Consider the following 22,887-nt stretch of genomic DNA (forward strand, 5'->3'; position numbering starts at 1 on the left):
TGATACTGGACTCACACGCTCACTGGGGCTCGTCTGTTGGACCCATGTCAGCCCCCAATGAGCAAGTGGCTCACAGGCATGTTCCTGCCTACCGTCTTCTCCCAAACCCATCCTCTCCTCTCGCCATTTTCCTCTATTAGGTCACACAAGTCCACGCAGCAAATGCGTATGTGAGAAACATTATCTAATCTTAATGAAAGCTGTCTGTTAAGGCTCTTCTGAATAGTCTGTTTGTCTGGCCTCACGCCTTGGGGCTTGTTGTATTGTTTTGTGTATGTAAGCTATGTAGTTAAATTGATCTCTGGACTTTGATTTGCGTTGCAACTTATGTGTAATATTACCACACAGCAAATAAATTACAGTTAGATTAATTATTGGTTTTTTAAATTGCTATCTCTTCTTAGACCAGGATTGGTACATACTACACTATTATAGCTACAGCACTGGGAATTACATAACGACTTGAGATGGCTGAATAATCATTCGCACCGGTTAAACCTGAGACTGGCTACATAATATCATACAGTGATAAACTGCCTCGCAACCTTAGCCTCATTTCCTGAGCTGCAGTGACCAAACCAACAGACATTGTGACACTTTGAAGCTACCCTGTAATCCCAGAACCAGTCCGCCTGAAAGCCAGTTTTCTCTGACATCACCGCCAAGAATGAGCAAGTTTAGTTAAAAAAGAAGTCTACAAATAACCTTAAATTAAATACAGATCATAAAAAATACTCCTAAATTAAGGACTGAGAACCGGGGACATGAGTCGGTACAAGACGGAGTCCTTCAGAGTCCGGCGGGCGGTGAAAGTGGCCAAGCAGCGGTACCGGAAACGTGTGGAGTCATATTTTCACCTTCATGACTCCCGTCGACTGTGGCAAGGAATAAATACAATCACGGACTATAAGAATAAACACGCCGTTGCTCTGAAAATAAATTTAGCAGAGTAGGGGGTGGGGGCGGGGGGGTTGCCCATGATACACTTTGCTGAAGGAAAATACAGCAGAATTACAAAAATAATACACGTCTACCTGGTAGACTGTCCCCACCTCTCCAAAAAGAGGACAATTGAATTCCCACAAAATAAACTAATAAAACCAACAAGGGCACAGGGCTACAAGACCCAGGTGAACTAAACACTAGTGAACACAGAGCTAAAGAACTTACAAGACCTAAAGCTAATGAAGCAGGGAACCGAGTAGAAAAAGCTGGAACAGAACACGAGGGTAAACCTAGAAGGATCTTCGATGAGGCTGATCATTGAAGAGCCTCAAACCCCTGACTGAGGGAATGCAGTCTCTGGCACATGGCAGTCTGGGTAGCAAAGGGTTAAGCAGGGAGCAACAAGATGGGATGGCCAGCAACATCTGCCAGCTAAACAGGGAAGGGACACAAAGGGCAGGGTCAGAGGCACCAACCCTGACAATACAGCATGATTACTCTGCCCTAATTGTTCAGAACAGCCCTTGATGTGGTGGACCTTCCATCCAAGCTGTGGAAACCAGTATGGAAAGGCTGTAGAAGCCAGTTTGGAAAAGGCACCTTGTCTGGCAGTCATGTCCACTATCAAGGGTTATGGCTACACCAGCTATGCCAAAGGGCCACTTTTTGCTGGCCAAATGAGCACTAAGACTAGGTGGAGGTATAGACAGTCATCCTACTGGGTATACTGTACCCCTACCAAGTACCCATAGCTATGAACCAACCTTCAGACTAACAGAAATGGAGTTGAGATATTGGCATGCATTTTGAGTCACATGCCACTAAGGTAGCAATATAATGTAGTTCCCTTTGTTGTTACACAACCATTGACACCAGAAAACAGATTGAAGGAAAGGTACACCTTGCAGAGCTCCCTGAGAAGGTCAGATCAGCCACAAGTCAAGGAATCACAGGACAAGTTCACATTAAGCCATTTATTTGAAGCCAAAATGTACAAGTGTCAAGGCTTGGACCAAAGTAGAGAACCTACAAAAGAGATATGGTGAGCAGAGATCGGGTATGGTGGAGCCACTGGTCAAGTTCGTTTAGCATCAATGGGCAGCTAGACAATTAGTTCCCTGTGAAAGAAGTCACATGTCAGATGTACCCAAATGGAAGCTGGCACAACCCAGAAGACCTTTGCCTCACCTGGGATGAAACGCTGCAAGGATTTCCCAAGCCAACCACTTCCAGGGGCCACTGCACTTGGAGACAAAGCTGAGCCAAGCTGGTAGTCTTGCTTTGTAGACCCACTGCTACCATGACCAGAGGCAGCTTGGGAACCGAAGTCTTGAATAGATCCAAAGGTCTGGCCAGAAGCCAAACTGACCGAGTTGCCAGAGCCCTGCTGGGATACTAGGCCCTGGTCACTGGGGTAGTCCTGCTGAGACCCTACACCCTTCTGGTAGAGGGTCCAGCTACTGCAGTTACCCTGCTGAGAGGCCAGCTGCTGGGCACCAGCATAACCCTGTCCAGACCCAAGTTGCTGGGCACTAGTCAGGCCTTGGGACCATGACTGCTGGGCACTAGTCAGGCCTTGCTGAGAGGCCAGTTGCTGGGCACCAGTTAGGCCTTGGGACCATGGCTGCTGGGCACCAGCATAACCCTGTCCAGACCCAAGGTGCTGGGCACTAGTCAGGCCTTGCTGAGAGGCCAGTTTCTGGGCACTGGTTAGGCCTTGGGACCATGGCTGCTGGGCACTAGTCAGGCCTTGCTGAGAGGCCAGTTGCTGGGCACTAGTCAGGCCTTGCTGAGAGGCCAGTTGCTGGGCACCGGTTAGGCCTTGGGACCATGGCTGCTGGGCACCAGCATAACTCTGTCCAGACCCAAGTTGCTGGGCACTGGTTAGGCCTTGCTGAGAGGCCAGCTGCTGGGCAGTGGAGTAGCTCTGCTTAGATCCAAGTTGCTGGGCACTGGTTAAGCCTTGCTGAGAGACCAGCTGCTGGACACCAGTTAGGCCTTGGGACCATGGCTGCTGGGCACTGGTTAAGCCTTGGGGCCATGGCTGCTGGGCAATAGTCAGGCCTTGCTGAGAACCCAGTTGCTGGGCACCAGTTAGGCCTTGGGACCATGGCTGCTGGGCACTCGTTAAGCCTTGCTGAGAGGCCAGTTTCTGGGCACTGGTCAGGCCTTGCTGAGAGGCCAGTTGCTGGGCAGTGGAGTAGCTCTGCTTAGAGCCAAGTTGCTGGGCACCGGTTAGGCCTTGGGACCATGGCTCCTGGGCACCAGCATAACTCTGTCCAGACCCAAGTTGCTGGGCACTAGTCAGGCCTTGTTGAGAGGCCAGTTGCTGGGCACTAGTCAGGCCTTGGGACCATGACTGCTGGGCACTAGTCAGGCCTTGCTGAGAGGCCAGTTGCTGGGCACCAGTTAGGCCTTGGGACCATGGCTGCTGGGCACCAGCATAACTCTGTCCAGACCAAAGTTGTTGGACACTGGTTAGGCCTTGCTGAGAGGCCAGCTGCTGGGCACCAGTTAGGCCTTGGGACCATGGCTGCTGGGCACCAGCATAACCCTGTCCAGACCCAAGTTGCTGGGCACTATTTAGGCCTTGGGACCATGGCTGCTGGGCACTCGTTAAGCCTTGCTGAGAGGCCAGTTGCTGGGCAGTGGAGTAGCTCTGCTTAGATCCAAGTTGCTGGGCACTAGTCAGTCCTTGCTGAGAGGCCAGTTGCTGGGCACTGGTTAGGCCTTGGGACCATGGCTGCTGGGCACCAGTATAACTCTGTCCAGACCCAAGTTGCTGGGCACTGGTTAGGCCTTGGGACCATGGCTGCTGGGCACCAGCATAACCCTGTCCAGACCCAAGTTGCTGGGCACTGGTTAGACCTTGCTGAGAGGCCAGTTGCTGGGCACCGGTTAGGCCTTGGGACCATGGCTGCTGGGCACTCGTTAAGCCTTGCTGAGAGGCCAGTTGCTGGGCACTGGTTAGGCCTTGGGACCCTAGCTGCTTCACAACCGTCAGGCCTTGCTGTGACACTGCTTGCCCCTGTACCCTACCAGAGTCTACAAATACCGTAGAAGCATAGTTACCAATAGGGCCAGAGGCAGGCTGGACTGCCACATACTGGAAAGATCCTTGGCCGCCCTGGGAGCCTACAGTGCCAGTCAAGTAGAAGGACCCTGTGCCTTCATTAGAACCAGAAGTGCTTGTTGCCACTTGCACCTCACTGGGCCCAGAGCTGCTGCCAGAAGTTCCAGCACTCAAGTCACATTTCACAGGAAATCCAATGCCAGCACCTGTGGGTGAGACAAGACCAAGAATAACCACAACACCAAGGGTAAGGCATTAACGCTCAAGCTCCCAGCCAGCCTCACAATCCCATATGTAGTCAGTAGCACTTACTTAGTCCTACATCAGTGTAGTAGACTCCTACCAAGCAAATCACCCTGCAGAAGAGAAGAGATCAGCTGCACTCAGCAAATACCTTGCAGTGATAAAACCTCCCAACCCTCATTCAAGCTCAACTTACATTAAATTAACTCCAAGCGCCATCATTTGCTACAAAAACACAATAACTGGACTAAGGTGAAATCAGCCAGAGAGCAGCTGCATGGCCTTCAGTCTTACACAGTTTGTCTCAGCTACGCACTCACATGCAGGATAGCCAGCTCTGTGACACTTCCAGCTTTTAACTTTCCCGCCTCATGCAGTCTAATTAGATGCAGCTGGTAACTATGGAAACCACAACTGGCAAACAATCAGCCTCAGACCTGACAAGTACTGAGAAAAATATGATAGTGGTTCTTCATTTGTACTGAATATAATCGTGGCCAAAAGTTTTGCGAATGACCCAAGTATTGGTTTGCTGCTTCAGTGTTTGTAAATCTTTTTGTCAGATGTTTCTGTGGTATACTGAAGTATGATTACAAGCACTTCATAAGTGACAATTTCGTTAAGTTTATGCAAAGAGTCAACATTTGCAGTGTTGGCCCTTCTTTTTCAAGACCTCTCCAATTCGCCATTACTTGCTGCAATCAACTTTTGGGCCAAATGGTGACTGATGGCAGCCCATTCTTGCATAGTCAATACTTGCAGTTTGTCAGAATTTGTGGGTTTTTGTTTGTCCACCTACCTCTTGACCACAAGTTCTCAATGGGATTATGGTCAGGGGAGTTTCCTGGCCATGGACCCATAATGTCAATGTTTTGTTCCCTTAGCCACTTAGCCAATTGTTCTTGGATGGTTGGGAGAAGTTGGGGGATATTTTGGTACCATTCTTTATTCATGGCTGCATTCTTAGGCAAAAGTGTGAGTGAGCCCACTCCCTTGGCTAAGAAGCATGCCCACACATGAATAGTCTCAGGATGCTTTACTGTCGGCATGACACAGGACTGATGGTAGCGCTCACCTTTTCTTCTCTGGACAATCTTTTTTCCGGATGCCCCAAGAAATCGGAACGGGGATTCATCAGAGAAAATGACTTTACTCCAGTACTCAGCAGTCCAGTCCCTGCACCTTTTGCAGAATATCAGTCTGTCCCAGATGTTTTTCTTGGAGAGAAGTGGCTTCTTTGCTGCCCTTCTTGACACCAGGCCACCCTCCAAAAGTCTTCGCCTCACTGTGCGTGCAGATGTACTCACACCTGCCTGCTGCCATTCCCGAGCAAGCTCTGCACTGGCGGTGTCCCGATCCCACCGTTGAATCGGGAGACAGTCCTGCCGCTTGCTGGACTTTCTTGGGTGCCCTGAACCCTTCTTCACAACAATTGGACGTCTCTCCTTGAAATTCTTCTTGATCCAATATATGGTTGATTTCGGTGCAATCTTACTAGCGGTAACTAGAGGAGGCAGGACCATGGCATCTAATTGGTTGGTCCCACCTCCTCTAGTTTCTTGGACCCACCTCCTCTACAATTTGATTGGTTATCACTCTGAACCAATCATGTTTTTCTTCTGCTCTCAGAACATTTTTGGGTAAGTAAAACTCCCATGAGTTGCTGATTAACTCAAGGATGTTGCCAAGAAACACTTTCTATCCTCACTTATGGTCATGATTGGTGCTGACGGGAAAAATTCTCTTTCTCCTCATGATAGTTGGTCTCGCTCTAAGTTTATAAGGTAAGGATTTTGGTTATATGGAGGAACCTCAAAATAGTGACACTGCTCCTTCGAATTGAGAGAAGCCAGGTGAGGTGGATTGGGCATCTCAGAGGACTCCCAAGGGACTTGCTCTGGGCACATGGCACTGGGCAAAGGCAGTGGGACAGACCCAAGACACGTCAGAGGCACTGTACAGTATGTCCCAGCTGGTTTACAAATACTTAAGGATCCTTCGGAAATCAGTAACGGAGGTCTGCACTGACCTGCTGGGCATGTTGCCACCACAACCCTTACCAGAAAAAGCAGTGTGAAGAAGATGAATCGGCAAGTATCATGATTAAAGTATAGTTCAGGTATTTGTGCTGGTATTTTGTAAGACTGGTGGCTCCACTCCTTTTGGTCTGCATTGTTTTTTTGCCCTGAGGGAAACTGCCAAGTCAGCTCCAATGATACTGGACTCACACGCTCACTGGGGCTCGTCTGTTGGACCCATGTCAGCCCCCAATGAGCAAGTGGCTCACAGGCATGTTCCTGCCTACCGTCTTCTCCCAAACCCATCCTCTCCTCTCGCCATTTTCCTCTATTAGGTCACACAAGTCCACGCAGCAAATGCGTATGTGAGAAACATTATCTAATCTTAATGAAAGCTGTCTGTTAAGGCTCTTCTGAATAGTCTGTTTGTCTGGCCTCACGCCTTGGGGCTTGTTGTATTGTTTTGTGTATGTAAGCTATGTAGTTAAATTGATCTCTGGACTTTGATTTGCGTTGCAACTTATGTGTAATATTACCACACAGCAAATAAATTACAGTTAGATTAATTATTGGTTTTTTAAATTGCTATCTCTTCTTAGACCAGGATTGGTACATACTACACTATTATAGCTACAGCACTGGGAATTACATAACGACTTGAGATGGCTGAATAATCATTCGCACCGGTTAAACCTGAGACTGGCTACATAATATCATACAGTGATAAACTGCCTCGCAACCTTAGCCTCATTTCCTGAGCTGCAGTGACCAAACCAACAGACATTGTGACACTTTGAAGCTACCCTGTAATCCCAGAACCAGTCCGCCTGAAAGCCAGTTTTCTCTGACATCACCGCCAAGAATGAGCAAGTTTAGTTAAAAAAGAAGTCTACAAATAACCTTAAATTAAATACAGATCATAAAAAATACTCCTAAATTAAGGACTGAGAACCGGGGACATGAGTCGGTACAAGACGGAGTCCTTCAGAGTCCGGCGGGCGGTGAAAGTGGCCAAGCAGCGGTACCGGAAACGTGTGGAGTCATATTTTCACCTTCATGACTCCCGTCGACTGTGGCAAGGAATAAATACAATCACGGACTATAAGAATAAACACGCCGTTGCTCTGAAAATAAATTTAGCAGAGTAGGGGGTGGGGGCGGGGGGGTTGCCCATGATACACTTTGCTGAAGGAAAATACAGCAGAATTACAAAAATAATACACGTCTACCTGGTAGACTGTCCCCACCTCTCCAAAAAGAGGACAATTGAATTCCCACAAAATAAACTAATAAAACCAACAAGGGCACAGGGCTACAAGACCCAGGTGAACTAAACACTAGTGAACACAGAGCTAAAGAACTTACAAGACCTAAAGCTAATGAAGCAGGGAACCGAGTAGAAAAAGCTGGAACAGAACACGAGGGTAAACCTAGAAGGATCTTCGATGAGGCTGATCATTGAAGAGCCTCAAACCCCTGACTGAGGGAATGCAGTCTCTGGCACATGGCAGTCTGGGTAGCAAAGGGTTAAGCAGGGAGCAACAAGATGGGATGGCCAGCAACATCTGCCAGCTAAACAGGGAAGGGACACAAAGGGCAGGGTCAGAGGCACCAACCCTGACAATACAGCATGATTACTCTGCCCTAATTGTTCAGAACAGCCCTTGATGTGGTGGACCTTCCATCCAAGCTGTGGAAACCAGTATGGAAAGGCTGTAGAAGCCAGTTTGGAAAAGGCACCTTGTCTGGCAGTCATGTCCACTATCAAGGGTTATGGCTACACCAGCTATGCCAAAGGGCCACTTTTTGCTGGCCAAATGAGCACTAAGACTAGGTGGAGGTATAGACAGTCATCCTACTGGGTATACTGTACCCCTACCAAGTACCCATAGCTATGAACCAACCTTCAGACTAACAGAAATGGAGTTGAGATATTGGCATGCATTTTGAGTCACATGCCACTAAGGTAGCAATATAATGTAGTTCCCTTTGTTGTTACACAACCATTGACACCAGAAAACAGATTGAAGGAAAGGTACACCTTGCAGAGCTCCCTGAGAAGGTCAGATCAGCCACAAGTCAAGGAATCACAGGACAAGTTCACATTAAGCCATTTATTTGAAGCCAAAATGTACAAGTGTCAAGGCTTGGACCAAAGTAGAGAACCTACAAAAGAGATATGGTGAGCAGAGATCGGGTATGGTGGAGCCACTGGTCAAGTTCGTTTAGCATCAATGGGCAGCTAGACAATTAGTTCCCTGTGAAAGAAGTCACATGTCAGATGTACCCAAATGGAAGCTGGCACAACCCAGAAGACCTTTGCCTCACCTGGGATGAAACGCTGCAAGGATTTCCCAAGCCAACCACTTCCAGGGGCCACTGCACTTGGAGACAAAGCTGAGCCAAGCTGGTAGTCTTGCTTTGTAGACCCACTGCTACCATGACCAGAGGCAGCTTGGGAACCGAAGTCTTGAATAGATCCAAAGGTCTGGCCAGAAGCCAAACTGACCGAGTTGCCAGAGCCCTGCTGGGATACTAGGCCCTGGTCACTGGGGTAGTCCTGCTGAGACCCTACACCCTTCTGGTAGAGGGTCCAGCTACTGCAGTTACCCTGCTGAGAGGCCAGCTGCTGGGCACCAGCATAACCCTGTCCAGACCCAAGTTGCTGGGCACTAGTCAGGCCTTGGGACCATGACTGCTGGGCACTAGTCAGGCCTTGCTGAGAGGCCAGTTGCTGGGCACCAGTTAGGCCTTGGGACCATGGCTGCTGGGCACCAGCATAACCCTGTCCAGACCCAAGGTGCTGGGCACTAGTCAGGCCTTGCTGAGAGGCCAGTTTCTGGGCACTGGTTAGGCCTTGGGACCATGGCTGCTGGGCACTAGTCAGTCCTTGCTGAGAGGCCAGTTGCTGGGCACTGGTTAGGCCTTGGGACCATGGCTGCTGGGCACCAGTATAACTCTGTCCAGACCCAAGTTGCTGGGCACTGGTTAGGCCTTGGGACCATGGCTGCTGGGCACCAGCATAACCCTGTCCAGACCCAAGTTGCTGGGCACTGGTTAGACCTTGCTGAGAGGCCAGTTGCTGGGCACCAGTTAGGCCTTGGGACCATGGCTGCTGGGCACCAGCATAACCCTGTCCAGACCCAAGGTGCTGGGCACTAGTCAGGCCTTGCTGAGAGGCCAGTTTCTGGGCACTGGTTAGGCCTTGGGACCATGGCTGCTGGGCACCAGCATAACTCTGTCCAGACCCAAGTTGCTGGGCACTGGTTAGGCCTTGCTGAGAGGCCAGCTGCTAGGCAGTGGAGTAGCTCTGCTTAGATCCAAGTTGCCGGGCACTGGTTAAGCCTTGCTGAGAGACCAGCTGCTGGACACCAGTTAGGCCTTGGGACCATGGCTGCTGGGCACCAGCATAACCCTGTCCAGACCCAAGTTGCTGGGCACTGGTTAGGCCTTGCTGAGAGGCCAGCTGCTGGGCAGTGGAGTAGCTCTGCTTAGATCCAAGTTGCTGGGCACTGGTTAGGCCTTGGGACCATGGCTGCTGGGCACTGGTTAGGCCTTGCTGAGAGGCCAGCTGCTGGGCACTGGTTAGGCCTTGCGACCATGGCTGCTGGGCACTGGTTAAGCCTTGGGGCCATAGCTGCTGGGCGATAGTCAGGCCTTGCTGAGAACCCAGTTGCTGGGCACCAGTTAGGCCTTGCGACCATGGCTGCTGGGCACTGGTTAGGCCTTGGGACCATGGCTGCTGGGCACCAGTATAACCCTGTGCAGACCCTAGCTGCTTGACAACCATCAGGCCTTGCTGTGACACTGCTTGCCCCTGTACCCTACCAGAGTCTACAAATACCATAGAAGCATAGTTACCAATAGGGCCAGAGGCAGGCTGTACTGCCACATACTGGAAAGATCCTTGGCCGCCCTGGGAGCCTACAGTGCCAGTCAAGTGGAAGGACCCTGTGCCTTCATTAGAACCAGAAGTGCTTGTTGCCACTTGCACCTCACTGGGCCCAGAGCTGCTGCCAGAAGTTCCAGCACTCAAGTCACATTTCACAGGAAATCCAATGCCAGCACCTGTGGGTGAGACAAGACCAAGAATAACCACAACACCAAGGGTAAGGCATTAACACTCAAGCTCCCAGCCAGCCTCACTATCCCATGTGTAGTCAGTAGCACTTACTTAGTCCTAAAACCTCCCAACCCTCATTCAAGCTCAACTTACATTAAATTAACTCCAAGCACCATCATTTGCTACAAAAACACAATAACTGGACTAAGGTGAAATCAGCCAGAGAGCAGCTGCATGGCCTTCAGTCTTACACAGTTTGTCTCAGCTACGCACTCACATGCAGGATAGCCAGCTCTGTGACACTTCCAGCTTTTAACTTTCCCGCCTCATGCAGTCTAATTAGAAGCAGCTGGTAACTATGGAAACCACAACTGGCAAACAATCAGCCTCAGACCTGACAAGTACTGAGAAAAATATGATAGTGGTTCTTCATTTGTACTGCATCCAAGTGTATATATAACATACAGGGGTGCCTGCAGTTCTACACCTGTATGCATTGTGCAAACCCTTGGCATTTAGACTAATTATTACGCAAACGTTTCATGTGTGATTTGCCTCATTATGTCTGCAAGAGAAATGAAAAAAGGAGGATTGAGCTTCATGATTCTGGGCGAGAATATATCTCACCATTTTGTCCTCACTTAGAATCAAGATTGTATGTAGCCCTTGCAAAAGTGGCTGTTTTTTTTCAACCACTGATTTTTTTCTCCCTCCTTGTCCCTTCTGGAGGTCTGTAAGATTGTGATTTTCTCTCACAATTCTTTAGCAATAAGCTTCCCTCCACCCACCCAGATGCCGGGTAAAACATTTGGCCGGACACCAACTTTTCGGTACTATATGTACATTTATTTACGTCCACAATTTATTAAGCAGATTAGTAGTACATCCAAAATATTAATGTGATGCATTTTGTGACACCAAAAAGTTAGTAATCTGTATAAACGTGGCATATCTTTATCTTTATTAAATTCCATTAGCGGGGCACACCGCATAATACTGTTTTGGTATACTATGGTTTGGTACACTATGGTTGGTTATACTATGGTTTGGTACACTACGGTTGGTTATACTATGGTTTGGTACACTATGGTTGGTTATACTATGGTTTGGTACACTATGGTTTGTTATACTATGGTTTGGTACACTATGGTTTGGTATACTATGGTTTGGTACACTGAAGTGGCGGTAAAGAAAGGAACAGCTCAGCAGCCAGGACATATGTTAAAAGAGGAGATCTTGTGAATAAACAAGATAATTAGGTTTATATTACTTTGTCGGGACCAAATGTCCCCCACAATGTAATAAAAACCTGTTTTTTTGATGTTGTGTGGGACATTTTTCATGTCCTCACAAAGATCTGTGAATGCAATCAAAAAAGTAAAAATGCCGAAAGTCTCATATTTTTGTTTGGTTATTTATGGTTAAGGTTAGGCCTGCGTAGGGGTTAAGGGTGTCATGTTGTAATTAATGTTTTCTCCATAGAAATGAATGGAGAGTCCCCACAAAGATATAATTACCTGTGTGTGTGTGTGTATGTGTGTGTGTGTGAGAGAGAGAGAGAGAGAGAGAGAGAGAGACGGGGGGGGGGGGAAACTTTCTTGTTACAGAATTTTAAACTTGTAATGTTATTTTCATTCCAACCAGCTCAATTTTTAACTTGTCCAGTTATGTTGTTTCAGACTGGCACAGCAGCTAAGCAGCCCACTGGGAATTTTCCAGAGTCCCTTGATTGGCCACCCTGGGTCTGGTTAACGGCATCTGGTTTTACTCTCAAACCACATTTTGGTGCAACCTTGCAATTGCACCATTTTTTTACAGATGTTTATATACAGTATGCAGTGCCATTGAAAAGGTTGGATATGCCAAGCGTCTTCAAATGAGAGTGATGGTGTTGCATCACATGACCTGGCCACCTGACTAAACACAGTAGGAATGGTTTTGGAGAAGTTTGTCCATAGAGTGAAGGAATAGTGGCCAATGACTACTCAGCATATTTGTCAGATGACCTCGGCAACCTTCTGAGTCCCAACGTACAGATCTGCCCCCCCCCCCATACACAAACAAATTCAATTGTTTTGTTTAATAGTTTTTTGGTCATTGCATAATTCCATAGGTGTTACTTTACAGTTTTGATGTCTTCATATTTCTAGCTCTCTGTTATTTGTGTTCTTGAAAGGAATCCTGTGGGTTTTATGGTAGCAAATTTATTCACTGAAATATTTGTAATACCACATAATACGTCTCCCAATCCAAGTTGGTTTTATACTGGTGGGCTACGTGGCTACTTGTCCAATCAAAGTTTCAAACAGTTCTGTGGTGGAAATTAGGCGTTATGGTCATCGAATTCTTAATACTGCATATGGTAATAACAAATATACAGGTATATCTCTGAGTCCATATCTTTATAATAACACATAATGTTTCAAATTTATTCTACTGTACTTTTTTAATGAATAAAAACTACACTTTATGGTCATTTAGCTACCAGTTATGTATTTACGATTCAGATAGTTTTACTAAGGAATTTCCATTTCATTTTAATCAGCTGGCTGCACAGTTTTACATGACTGTTTCTCTCTACATAACATTGCCATGCTAACACACCAACAAAAGAAAGAACATCATTGTAGTAGGAAAGCACATCTATAGTTTCCTTTGCTGTCCAGTTTCATTCCCATTGTGTCCTCCAAATCACAGCTCTTGTCAACCCAAGAATTAAATCAGCCTTTTCACACTATCATGATTTTTCCTCACTGTGTCGCCATGTTTGCCAGTTTGGAAAAGCACATGTTCGTCAATCAAACTATCAATGCTCATTGATGTTGGCACTTTCAAATTTAAGAAATAAGGGAGACCACTCCAGCCCTCTGGGTACACAAAGATAAAATTTGCTAGGGGGGGTTGTTCAATCACGCAGCCTGAAACGAGACAAATTACATTCTATATTGGTTCAATACAGGCTCGCATAATATACAGGACAGGTGCAAACTCCCAAAATACTTAATTGCACAACCACACTGACGTGTTCCTTTGGGATAATATAAAAACTGAACAAAAATGTTCTTATTTATACTATATAGACAAGAACAGTATTCAGTTCAATTAAATTTATTTTTATATAGCGCCTTTCACAACAGAGTTGTTCCAAAGGGCTTTACATGGATGTGTTGTGATTCATTAAACATCATTGTACAAATCAAAACCTTTTTTTACTGTTGGTTTTTCAATTGGAGTATACTAATTCATTGTCCACAAAACAACAAGGATGTGACGCCCAGCTCCGTCCAATCCTCGTGTGTGCCACGGCCACCTCGTTACCTCGTGTTAATCCCTGATTGTACTCACCTGTTGCCTGTTCCTTTTGCCTAGTCTTGTGTATTTAGTCCGAGTCTCAGTCACTCTTCCCCAGATAAGTCATTGTGGTGTCATGTTCAATGTTTGTCGCCATTCTGCCCCGGAATAAACCCCCTTTCTACGTATTCCCGGCTCCACTCGCCTGCTTCCCGGATCGCCTGTTCCTGATCGTGACAAAGGAATATTGTCAAACAAGTGTCTTTATCTTGCCTAATGGCTGAACTCACGTTCCGAATGCTTAAACCTGGTTCATCGCTCTCCTTTTAAAACATGCACACGTATATCACACACATATATCATGCACACATATCACACACATATACAGTATAACACACATATAGGCCTATTCATAGTTGGGAGTGAAGCTTGGTATCTGAGTGCAGGGTCAGACCACTTTGTGTCACTTGTCTTAATGTAATTAGATTCACCAGATTTGCATCTGTTCTTTCATGTGACTATAGCAGGCATGATTAAATTCCATCCATCCATCCATCCATTGTCCAACCCGCTTATCCTACTGGGTTGATTTGGGGAAGATCTTCAGGTGTACATTTTCATCCATATAATGGTATTTTGAAGTGGTAGTAAGATCCAGTAAAAATCAAATAGAGAAAAATATAGAATAATAATAACAAATAGCGCTATCCAGTTTAAGTTAAGCCTATTATCAGCCTTCTCTGTGCTGTCACTGTGCACCGTTGCTTTGAGGTCCAGATTGTCACTCATACAATGGGTTTGCAAAGTTTGGAAAAGACTGAACTATAGTGTTCTCAACCTCAATTAAACGCTGCATAATGACAATGGAATTACGAAGTAAGTTAAACCTTTACTTTTGTCCCTTTGTCATGCACAGGAGAAAAAAAAGGCATTGCTTCTCTAGCATTTCACAGTGGATAACAGATGTTATTAACAAATCTGAACAAAAAGGGAAGTTACATCATTCCTAACCTCAGGTGATTAAATGACTCACATTTCAAATTAAAAGCTCCAACTGTAACTGTAACAATTGTAACACATAAACGAATGCCTGGGTGCCAACACGCTCCTCCTCTGACCTTTGTCAGGTTATCCATGATAACTGCTTGAGTGGTGCCTGATCATCATTGTTTGGAAGAAGCAGAACAACTTCTGTAACTGGTCTAATAAAGGTCTTTATACTACTCTGATCCATGGTCTTCACTTCAACCACTCTCACTCGTCCATTCTTCCTAGGAAGGGCAGCCATGATCCTAGCCATAGCTAATTATTGTGTGTAGCTTGATTGTTCTTCAACAGAACAATATCTCCTTTTCTCATGTTTCTCCGAAACTCTGTCCACTTCTTGCTTTGCAAGGTTGGTAAGCATTCACACCTCCGGTGTGTCCAGAATTTGTGGACTGGTACTTGTACTTGTATTCCATTGCTTTGAGTACGGATCCCTAGTTGTAAAATCTCATTGTAGTGGTGGGACTCCAGTCTTCTGTGTAAGAATCATGGAAAGGAAAAGTTTGAATGGAGAATCAGGGTCGCTGGATGGTGGAACATGTGGTCTTGCATTGATTATTGCAGACACCTCTGCCATTAGTGTACACAAGACCTCATGAGTTAAGCAGGTTTTCTCCTGGGGTCAAGGATCCTTCTTGCTAAGCCTATCATCCACTCCCAAGATCCACTCATGTGAGAGGCATGTGGTGGATTCAACTTTCATGAACATCCTTATTCGCTCAAGTATCTTTGGGATTCTGTGAATCCTTCCCCATGACCAATTCTTTAAATGCTGTCAGATCTTAACTCCTTTGCTGGGCCCCTGATGGCAAATAAAACATCGGACAGCATTGATGCAGCTCAGTGTGTCCATTGACTCAATGACCTCAATGTGAACCGCTCTGGAACTCATGCAGCTAAACACTATAATTTTCTCCCCACTTGTCCTCCTCTCACATGTCTGGTTGTGACATACCAGGGTCCAAAAATGTCCAAACCAACATATTTTTAATGGAGGATCGGTTCTGAAGGATTCTGGTGGTAAGTCTGCAATGCTTTGGGTTTCCAGTTTCCATCTGAGCGTTCAACAGTTCACACATTTTTGTGGTGTGGAATTGATGAGCTTTTTACCTTTCTACAATCCATAGTTCTGCAGTTGATATGGCTTCGTCGGTCAGCTGATGACCCTGTTTCACCTGGTTGTGATAGTGCCATACTAGTAGCAGGAAGAAATACTGAGATTTAATGAGACTTAATTTGAAATATAAACAAACCTTCACACCCACATTCAGATCTACAGAAATTGTCTGAATCCTTGGGGGTTATTCCACTAAGTGAAATGTGCTGTGCTTGACACTGTTCCATCTACATACTAGGCAACCCTTAAATATCAATGCAAACTGTAAGTTCTTTTAGAACATGTAACTTATGCTGCCACACTGCTATATTATCTTGTTATCTCGAGAAAACGCATTTTGGTATCTCGAGACAAAGAGATACCTTGGCGTTAAAAAATAATTGAAAGCACGGCCCTTCTCTGCTTCTGTGTTCTTCAGTTTCAGAGACGATTGCTGGTTCTTTTTTTGTGAAAGGTTAACAAATTTGTCCACATCTGTATATTAAAGGATTAGAATTTAAATGTCAGTATACACATACTACAGTACAAATTATCTGCCTCCTGGTCATATGCTTAAATGTAATCGACAGAATCAAAGCTGTCTTAACTGCTCGTTCGACGTTGTATCGTTATCACCGCTTTGGCATGTCGCCTTTGCATGGTCCCTGGGGCTTTTTCATTTGCTGTGAGCCCACCAGCTTTCTGCGATTGGCTGATGTAATCTGATGCCGCAGGGCTGGTCAGCAGGACTAATTATGCAGCTACCAACATGCTCTGCACCACACTGCTTGCATCTTTAAATACTGCATATTAATACACATATTCATGTGCTTAAGTTATTGGTATATATCATAACAGTGAAATGATTGCCGTGGAATCCTTGTGTTGCATTAGCGTGTAACTGTGAGGGTCGTGTAAATTGTTGGCTTCTCTGTCTGTAATGCTGCTAGTATTAAATCAATAGTGGCTGTTAATAGAGTAACTCTCATTAAAAAATAGGTGAAAGTCCTTAAAGTTTATTAAAATGACTCTCCACAATAGGCCTACATTTTTTTCACTCTTTATGTGGATCTATTGCATCGAAAACTTTCTGTGCCCTTTAGAGTCTTAGCGTTTGTAATACTGACTATTTATCCTTTCTATTTGTTTATTGGAATGTTTGCTATTTAATACACTTATTGTAATGCGATTACCTCTGGCTGCTTTTTAACAGTGATACTCTGAACTTCTTATATAGGACTTGGATTTCCAAAATCTTTTCTCTAAAAATAGTTGCCGAAAAATGTTAGGGATCGTCTTATAATCGGGGTTGCCTAACATTCAGGCCAAAACAGTATTTTAATGGGGACTACTTTACTATAAGTTTACAAACGTTAAAGCCTTTGTCATAAGCTTTGTCATAACTGCAGTGATAATATGATAAGTGCTGCATTACACAAATAGACCTCCCAGTGATATAGGCAATTTGTTTATATTAATGCAATTAGCATTATATACATTTTAAAATCTGGAATATGCAAATTATAGGTTTCTAGATGTATCCATTTGTGAATCCTTCCCTGATGAGCAGAACTGAGATCAGTCCATTTGTACAACCACAATAAAGAAATGTTCTGCATCTTGTGTAAATTTCAAAAAGCAAGTTCTATACTGAGCTAGGAAAGCAAATGATTAGAGCATGCCATTATCTCCGCAGGATGCAGAAGAAACTCTCCTGCAGGAGTCTCAAAGGTGTAGGCTTTCCATCTGTACAAATCAAAAGAAAAACCGTAGAATAATCATTCATTTAAGAAAAAGAATTACGTTTCCACTTCAGTGGAAATTACACCATTTATTGATGCGTTAAAAAGGCCACAAGGGTTTGGGAATTTTCAAGCAAGTTGAAGCCCATCACAGCATCTAAGAGAAACACAAACTTCAGCCACTCCCATCAATTAGTCCCACATTACAGTTCCTCGCGCAGACCTGTTCGTTACTTACCGCGTGAAATGAACTAAAGGGAAAGGCTTTTTAAAGCATACGAGTAGCGGAAAGTGTGTTTCTCTGACAATGAACAAACGAAGAGTCTCAAAGAGATGTGTGTCTCACTCCAGACTATTGTACGTCACCCCTGGAAGAGCCAGCTGATGATATGTATTAAAATGACTAATTATTATGAAAGTAAAATAAATATATAATACGTGAAATTCAAGTCACACGGTTTGTGCATCATGACACACCTTGACATGAATTTCTACGGTCCATGTTGTGTCATGCAAGAAATGAATGCTTCCCATAATCTAAAAGTTCAATATTTCCCCAATCTGTTGCCTCTTGAGTTTCCAGCTCCTCTCTGAGCTGTGGGCGCCAACAGAAATCTTACACTGAAATGACGTCACACTTTCTCCCATCATCGTGTCATGCAGGTAAGTGAAAGGCTTAGAAATCGCAGTCATAATAGTACTTCCAAGAAATATGAAGAAATCTCAGACTGACATTCAGTTCTAGTATTTCAACTATGGTGGTTACAAATTGAATGACTGCCCTGCTCTGAAGGTGAATCATCATCCTGTGATGGAGAGCAGGAGAGGCTGCGTCTTCTGAACTTCCCTGATGAGGCCAAATGCAGAGAGGGCCCTTACTCCACAATGAAAGGAACACAAATTAAATTTGGTCAAAAACTCCAGATATCCTCTTTCAAATGCTGTCTCCTAAACTCTTAAAGACAAAAGGTTCTAGAACCTGTCATTGTCACATGGTGGAATTTTAGACTGAAGTTGTCTCAGTTTTAATATAGAAGAGTAGAAAGTATCACCTCTCACCAAGGCGTCCAGCCATGAAGATGTTTCCGCCCTGATAGTATCGATATTCTTCTACCCATTCAGTAGAACTGTGACAATTTGGCACGGACATGTGTGTCGTTTTGTGCCTCAAACCGCATTCCAGTAGTAACAGTCATTGTTTTGTCAGGCATAACGGCATATTTGCCTAAAGACTTAAGGAAGCAATCAGCAATCTGACTGTCCATGAAGGAAGAGGGGTTTACAGCAATGGCCCTGAATCCATATGTGCAACCAGATACTGATCTACAATTCTGTATGGTACTTAGTACCACTTACAGAAAAACTATCGAAACATCCATTTCTCTGTAACTGAACAACAGCTCGCCAGTTGAGTTACTTGAATCCCTTGTAATAAAAATCAATATCAAGTGTAAAAATGACGTGTCATTAATTTTAAATAGTCTTTATGCATGCAAAGGTGCACGTTAGGCCTAGCTGTAATTGTGATCGCAATGCCAATAAGTTTTAAGTATATTATGAACAAGTGACAATAGATAATTTCACGGTACGGTTTCCGAAACGCTTGGATTTCTTCCCCACCCCATTTGGCAAGCACTGGGAGCTGTACAGAGAGACTGGGGTAAACCACTTCTCAGGAGTGAGATTACTGGGGATATCTTCACTACATACCAACATGATAGCCTACTTCAATGGATTAGGATGACAGCATGAGTAAATATTGTGACTGAGACGCTCCCAGGCCCTGAAGCAGTGAAACACACCGCATCAAACCCTTTAATGATGGGTGGGTAAGATCATTGCTTCACCTGCGTTTGGCCTCAAGCAAGTATAATGATATTAAATATTTAAATACAGATGTTTTTACAGGTAAAGGTATAGTATGACAGTAACTCCCAACTGCAGCTGACTTCCACTTACTCAACACTATTCCAAGCATTTGCATTTACAATTATATGACGTAAAAATTTCCACTTGTCACCGAAAGGAAGCCTTGAATGCACTTCAGAGACACACATCATTTTAAAACAAGCACTTAAGTTTCAGCTGAATTTAAATAGCAAACGCCCAAGGCGACACCTGTAGAAATTGAAACCCAACTATATTAGCATCATTTAAAAAATGCTTGGTAAGTTCTTCCCCCTTATGGTCCGTTAACAATTATATGAAAAAGACAATACACTAGTATTGTGAGAAACCATCTCACATATTGATTCTGCATTTCAGGCTAGTTCGGTAGAAAGTGCAAAGGTCTTGAGATAATTGTCAGGTTCTTTCTCAAGATTGTTAAAAGAAAGTCCAGCTGTACCCTTTAAATACCACATAACTGTCACAGAGCTACTCCTTTCATCTCCTTTAGGAACCAGGTGTATGTCTGGTATTTTTCAAGACGGACAACATAGTTCAAATTATGAAGAAACACAAACGTTCATGGAAAAATCACCCTAAAGGCCAAACAACTATCCAGAAATACCATTGAAGTGTGACATGCTATCTCTAGATAAGACTTTTCATTATATCATCAGTCCTTGTATATTTTAAGGCTCCGATTGTTTGGATCCACTTTATGTTACTTTGAAGTCTACAAATCCCCCCCCCCCCCACCCACACAAAAAAAAATTAATTAATTAATAAATAAATAAATAAATAAATAAGCACAATACAAGGCCCGCCTTTTTCCCCAAACACGTCTGCCACGTTAGGGAAACGCGTGAGAGAAAATTAAAACAATCCATTTGATCCCGTAGCAATATTTCCAGTATGTTCACAATAGTTCTCCCTGACGAGTAAATGCTGACATCTAGTGGCCATAGCGTGTTTTGACAAAGGTAAACTATCACAAGTCAAGTATTTTGTTTGATTACTTCTGGTGAAAGTTAGGGCTGGGATTAGGGTTTTTGCAATAGAAATGAAAGGATGGTCCCCACAAAGAAATACATACAGATATTGCAAATTTATTGGTTTTATAACAAATATATTTACTTTATTAATTTATTTACAAATTTTACATATATATGAAGCGACCAGCAGTTTTTAATAAAACATTCATTTAATCGGGGGTGTGTTCTTGTTCCTCTGGTCTATGCTTGCATGGACTGGGTGTTGGGCAGGGTCGTGGGGTCCAGCAGCTGTGGGGTATCTGCGGGTGAAGAAAGATTCACTGATCTTGACTTTGCCGATGATGCTGTGATCTTCGAGGAATCAATGGAGGCTCTGATCAGGGCTCTCGAAAGACTGAGCGAGGAGTCTGAGTGTCTGGGCTTGCGAGTGTCCTGGATAAAGACCAAGATCCAGGCCTTTAATGACTTCTTAGGCCCAGCCATCAGTAGTGTGTCTGTCTGTGGTGAAGGTGTCGACCTCGTTGAGAGGTTCATTTACCTTGTCAGCGACATTTATGTCTCTGGTGACTCTTCCTATGAAGTCAGCAGACTGATTGGGAGAACATGAGGGGTCATGAGGTCACTGGAAAGGGGTGTGTGGCACTCCTGGTATCTTTAAAGTCTTTAGAGTCCTTGTGCTCCCTGTCTTGCTTTATGGCTGTGAGACATGGATGGTATCCAGTGAACTGAGACAGAGACTGGACTCCTTCGGTACTGTGTCTCTTCGGAGAAGCCTTGGGTACCACTGGTTTGACTTTGTGCCGAATGACTGGTTGCTAGAAGAGTCCCAAATGAGGCACATTACCTGCATTGTGAGGGAGCGTCAGTTACAGCACTACGGCCATCTGACACGTTTCCTTGAGGGTGATCCGGCTCACAGGATCCTCATTGCTGAGGACTAAAGCGGCTGGATCAGGCCAAGGGGACACCCATGTAACACCTGACTGATGGCCATTTCCGGAGGGTGGGACTGGATTGCGTGTCGGCCTGGGGGGTCGCCAACCGGGATCTTGAGGTGTTTTGTTGTGTGGTGGGTGCGGCGACGCGCTGAACCAGTGCATGTCCCCTAACCTGACCTGACCTGATTCCTTTCAAATAGTAGTAAATGAAAACTCAAATTCTAGTTCTAAAAGAGCTGATCCAAGTTAAAAGTTTAATTAAAAAGCAGTCGCATTGGGTGCTTTTTAGTTAGTAACACCTTCGCAATAACAAAAATAAACACCAAACATTTGTGTTACTAACAAGCATTGTTAGTGTTGAATGCATATTAATAGAATCAACAAAACTTATCCTAGATCAGAACCGCCTCTGATTGTGTATTGACTCATTTTTCCATTTTCAAACTACTTAAGGTCATGGGGATAATACATTACTAATTAGTTAAATTCGTTCTATGGTAATGTATGGTCTATGTAAAATGTGTATTGACAACATGCAAAGCAATTCTTCTGGCTGAGAACTGAAACTTCTGACTTTATAATTCAAAATTTCAAATTTCAACTTCATCATCTCTTTCCCAAGATGTCCAACAAAGCCAATATTTTCCATGAAGCACATCTTTCCCAAAGAGGGATAGGAAGTTACCCCTGCAGTCATTGCGTGTCGTCTCTTTAATTCTTTCTCTGTATGGTTTCTGTTTCATCCCCTTACAAACCAAGGTTACACTCAGTGGTGGTTCTGGCTTGTATGACGCCAAGCCCCCCCCCCCCCACCAGCAAAGAAAGCGCCATTCAGCACTGTCATTTTTAAGAAATTTGGAACAATAGAAATAAAAATTAAATTTTAAACTACAGTAATTAGACTAATTGCTGACAGGGTTAGTGTCTGTTTGGCCCTGCCCTTTGTGTCTCTTCCCCGTTTGGCCAGCAGGCGTCGCTGCTCATCCCGCATTTCTCTTCTCTGTCTCCTAGCCTCTGTCCCTTAGCCTCCTAGTATAATACTATATTATTTGTGCCCCATCAAGTAAAGTGTTACCAAATTGCTACTGATATGTGTTATTTACAGTTTAATTCCAGTATATCATTTTTTTATAAAATGACACGGTGACCCTGTACTGTAAAAACGAATGAATGCAATTTGCTGCCTTTAATCCAGCACCCTGTGCTGTGTTATTCCCAGCGTTGTGCCAAATGCTTTTGAGACACCTGTGACCCTGCAGAGAACAAGCAGTATAAAGATGAATGAATAATCGATACAATTGATTCACTAATCCAACCTATAAAGTATTATATATTAGTAATGCATTATTCATTTTGTTCAGGTTGTATTTGTGCCCTGAAAGACCGTCATTGTTTCATTTGGTTGACTGTATTCATCACGGCCCCCAGCAGTGACATGCTCTACTACGCCCCCTCCTGGCAAACTCACTCCTAGCTTCGCTATGTCACTGTTATCCGGCAGAGGGTTCTCGTTCCAGGGCCACCGGTTCCTCTTCGGGTTCCCACTGCCCAT

The 22,887-nt window shown here is 44.6% G+C and overlaps 2 protein-coding genes across 7 annotated transcripts; both read right to left on the bottom strand.

The window, feature by feature from the left end:
* Positions 1–1,904: 1,904 nt before the first annotated feature.
* On the bottom strand, positions 1,905–4,607 carry LOC140592122 (uncharacterized). Of its 6 annotated transcripts, none has more exons than XM_072714567.1 (5): positions 4,458–4,607; positions 4,331–4,374; positions 3,814–4,230; positions 2,134–3,744; positions 1,905–2,063 (listed from the first exon to the last, which is right to left on the bottom strand). In XM_072714567.1, exons 1-5 carry the CDS (start codon positions 4,481–4,483, stop codon positions 2,056–2,058), a joined length of 2,106 nt encoding a protein of 701 aa, XP_072570668.1. In that variant the 5' UTR covers positions 4,484–4,607; the 3' UTR covers positions 1,905–2,055. The 6 variants fall into 6 exon arrangements, with proteins under 6 accessions (XP_072570668.1, XP_072570669.1, XP_072570667.1 ...); XM_072714568.1 differs by having other exon boundaries at positions 2,134–3,043; positions 3,113–4,230; XM_072714566.1 differs by having other exon boundaries at positions 2,134–3,076; positions 3,113–4,230.
* A 3,771-nt stretch (positions 4,608–8,378) lies between these two features.
* LOC140592044 (uncharacterized) lies at positions 8,379–22,887 on the bottom strand. Its single transcript, XM_072713876.1, has 4 exons — positions 22,804–22,887; positions 20,936–20,986; positions 8,608–9,571; positions 8,379–8,537 (listed from the first exon to the last, which is right to left on the bottom strand). Exons 1-4 carry the CDS (start codon positions 22,885–22,887, stop codon positions 8,530–8,532), a joined length of 1,107 nt encoding a protein of 368 aa, XP_072569977.1. The 3' UTR covers positions 8,379–8,529.

This window comes from Paramormyrops kingsleyae, chromosome 7, assembly GCF_048594095.1.
Source record: "Paramormyrops kingsleyae isolate MSU_618 chromosome 7, PKINGS_0.4, whole genome shotgun sequence".
Lineage (NCBI taxonomy): Eukaryota > Metazoa > Chordata > Actinopteri > Osteoglossiformes > Mormyridae > Paramormyrops > Paramormyrops kingsleyae.

What these genes read in the sequence shown, in the direction of transcription:
- LOC140592044 (XM_072713876.1), bottom strand. Translation starts at nt 22,887, where the DNA reads ATGGGCAGTGGGAACCCGAAGAGGAACCGGTGGCCCTGGAACGAGAAC. An exon ending in GTGACATAGCGAAGCTAGGA is followed by an intron (nt 20,987 to 22,803) that starts GTGAGTTTGCCA and finishes TCTCCCAATCAG; the next exon opens with TCTGCTGACTTCATAGGAAG. An exon ending in ACATAAATGTCGCTGACAAG is followed by an intron (nt 9,572 to 20,935) that starts GTAAATGAACCT and finishes TCCACTGCCTAG; the next exon opens with CAGCTGGCCTCTCAGCAAGG.
- LOC140592122 (XM_072714563.1), bottom strand. Translation starts at nt 4,483, where the DNA reads ATGATGGCGCTTGGAGTTAATTTAAT. An exon ending in GCGCTTGGAGTTAATTTAAT is followed by an intron (nt 4,375 to 4,457) that starts GTAAGTTGAGCT and finishes TCTCTTCTGCAG; the next exon opens with GGTGATTTGCTTGGTAGGAG. An exon ending in CTACACTGATGTAGGACTAA is followed by an intron (nt 4,231 to 4,330) that starts GTAAGTGCTACT and finishes GTCTTGTCTCAC; the next exon opens with CCACAGGTGCTGGCATTGGA.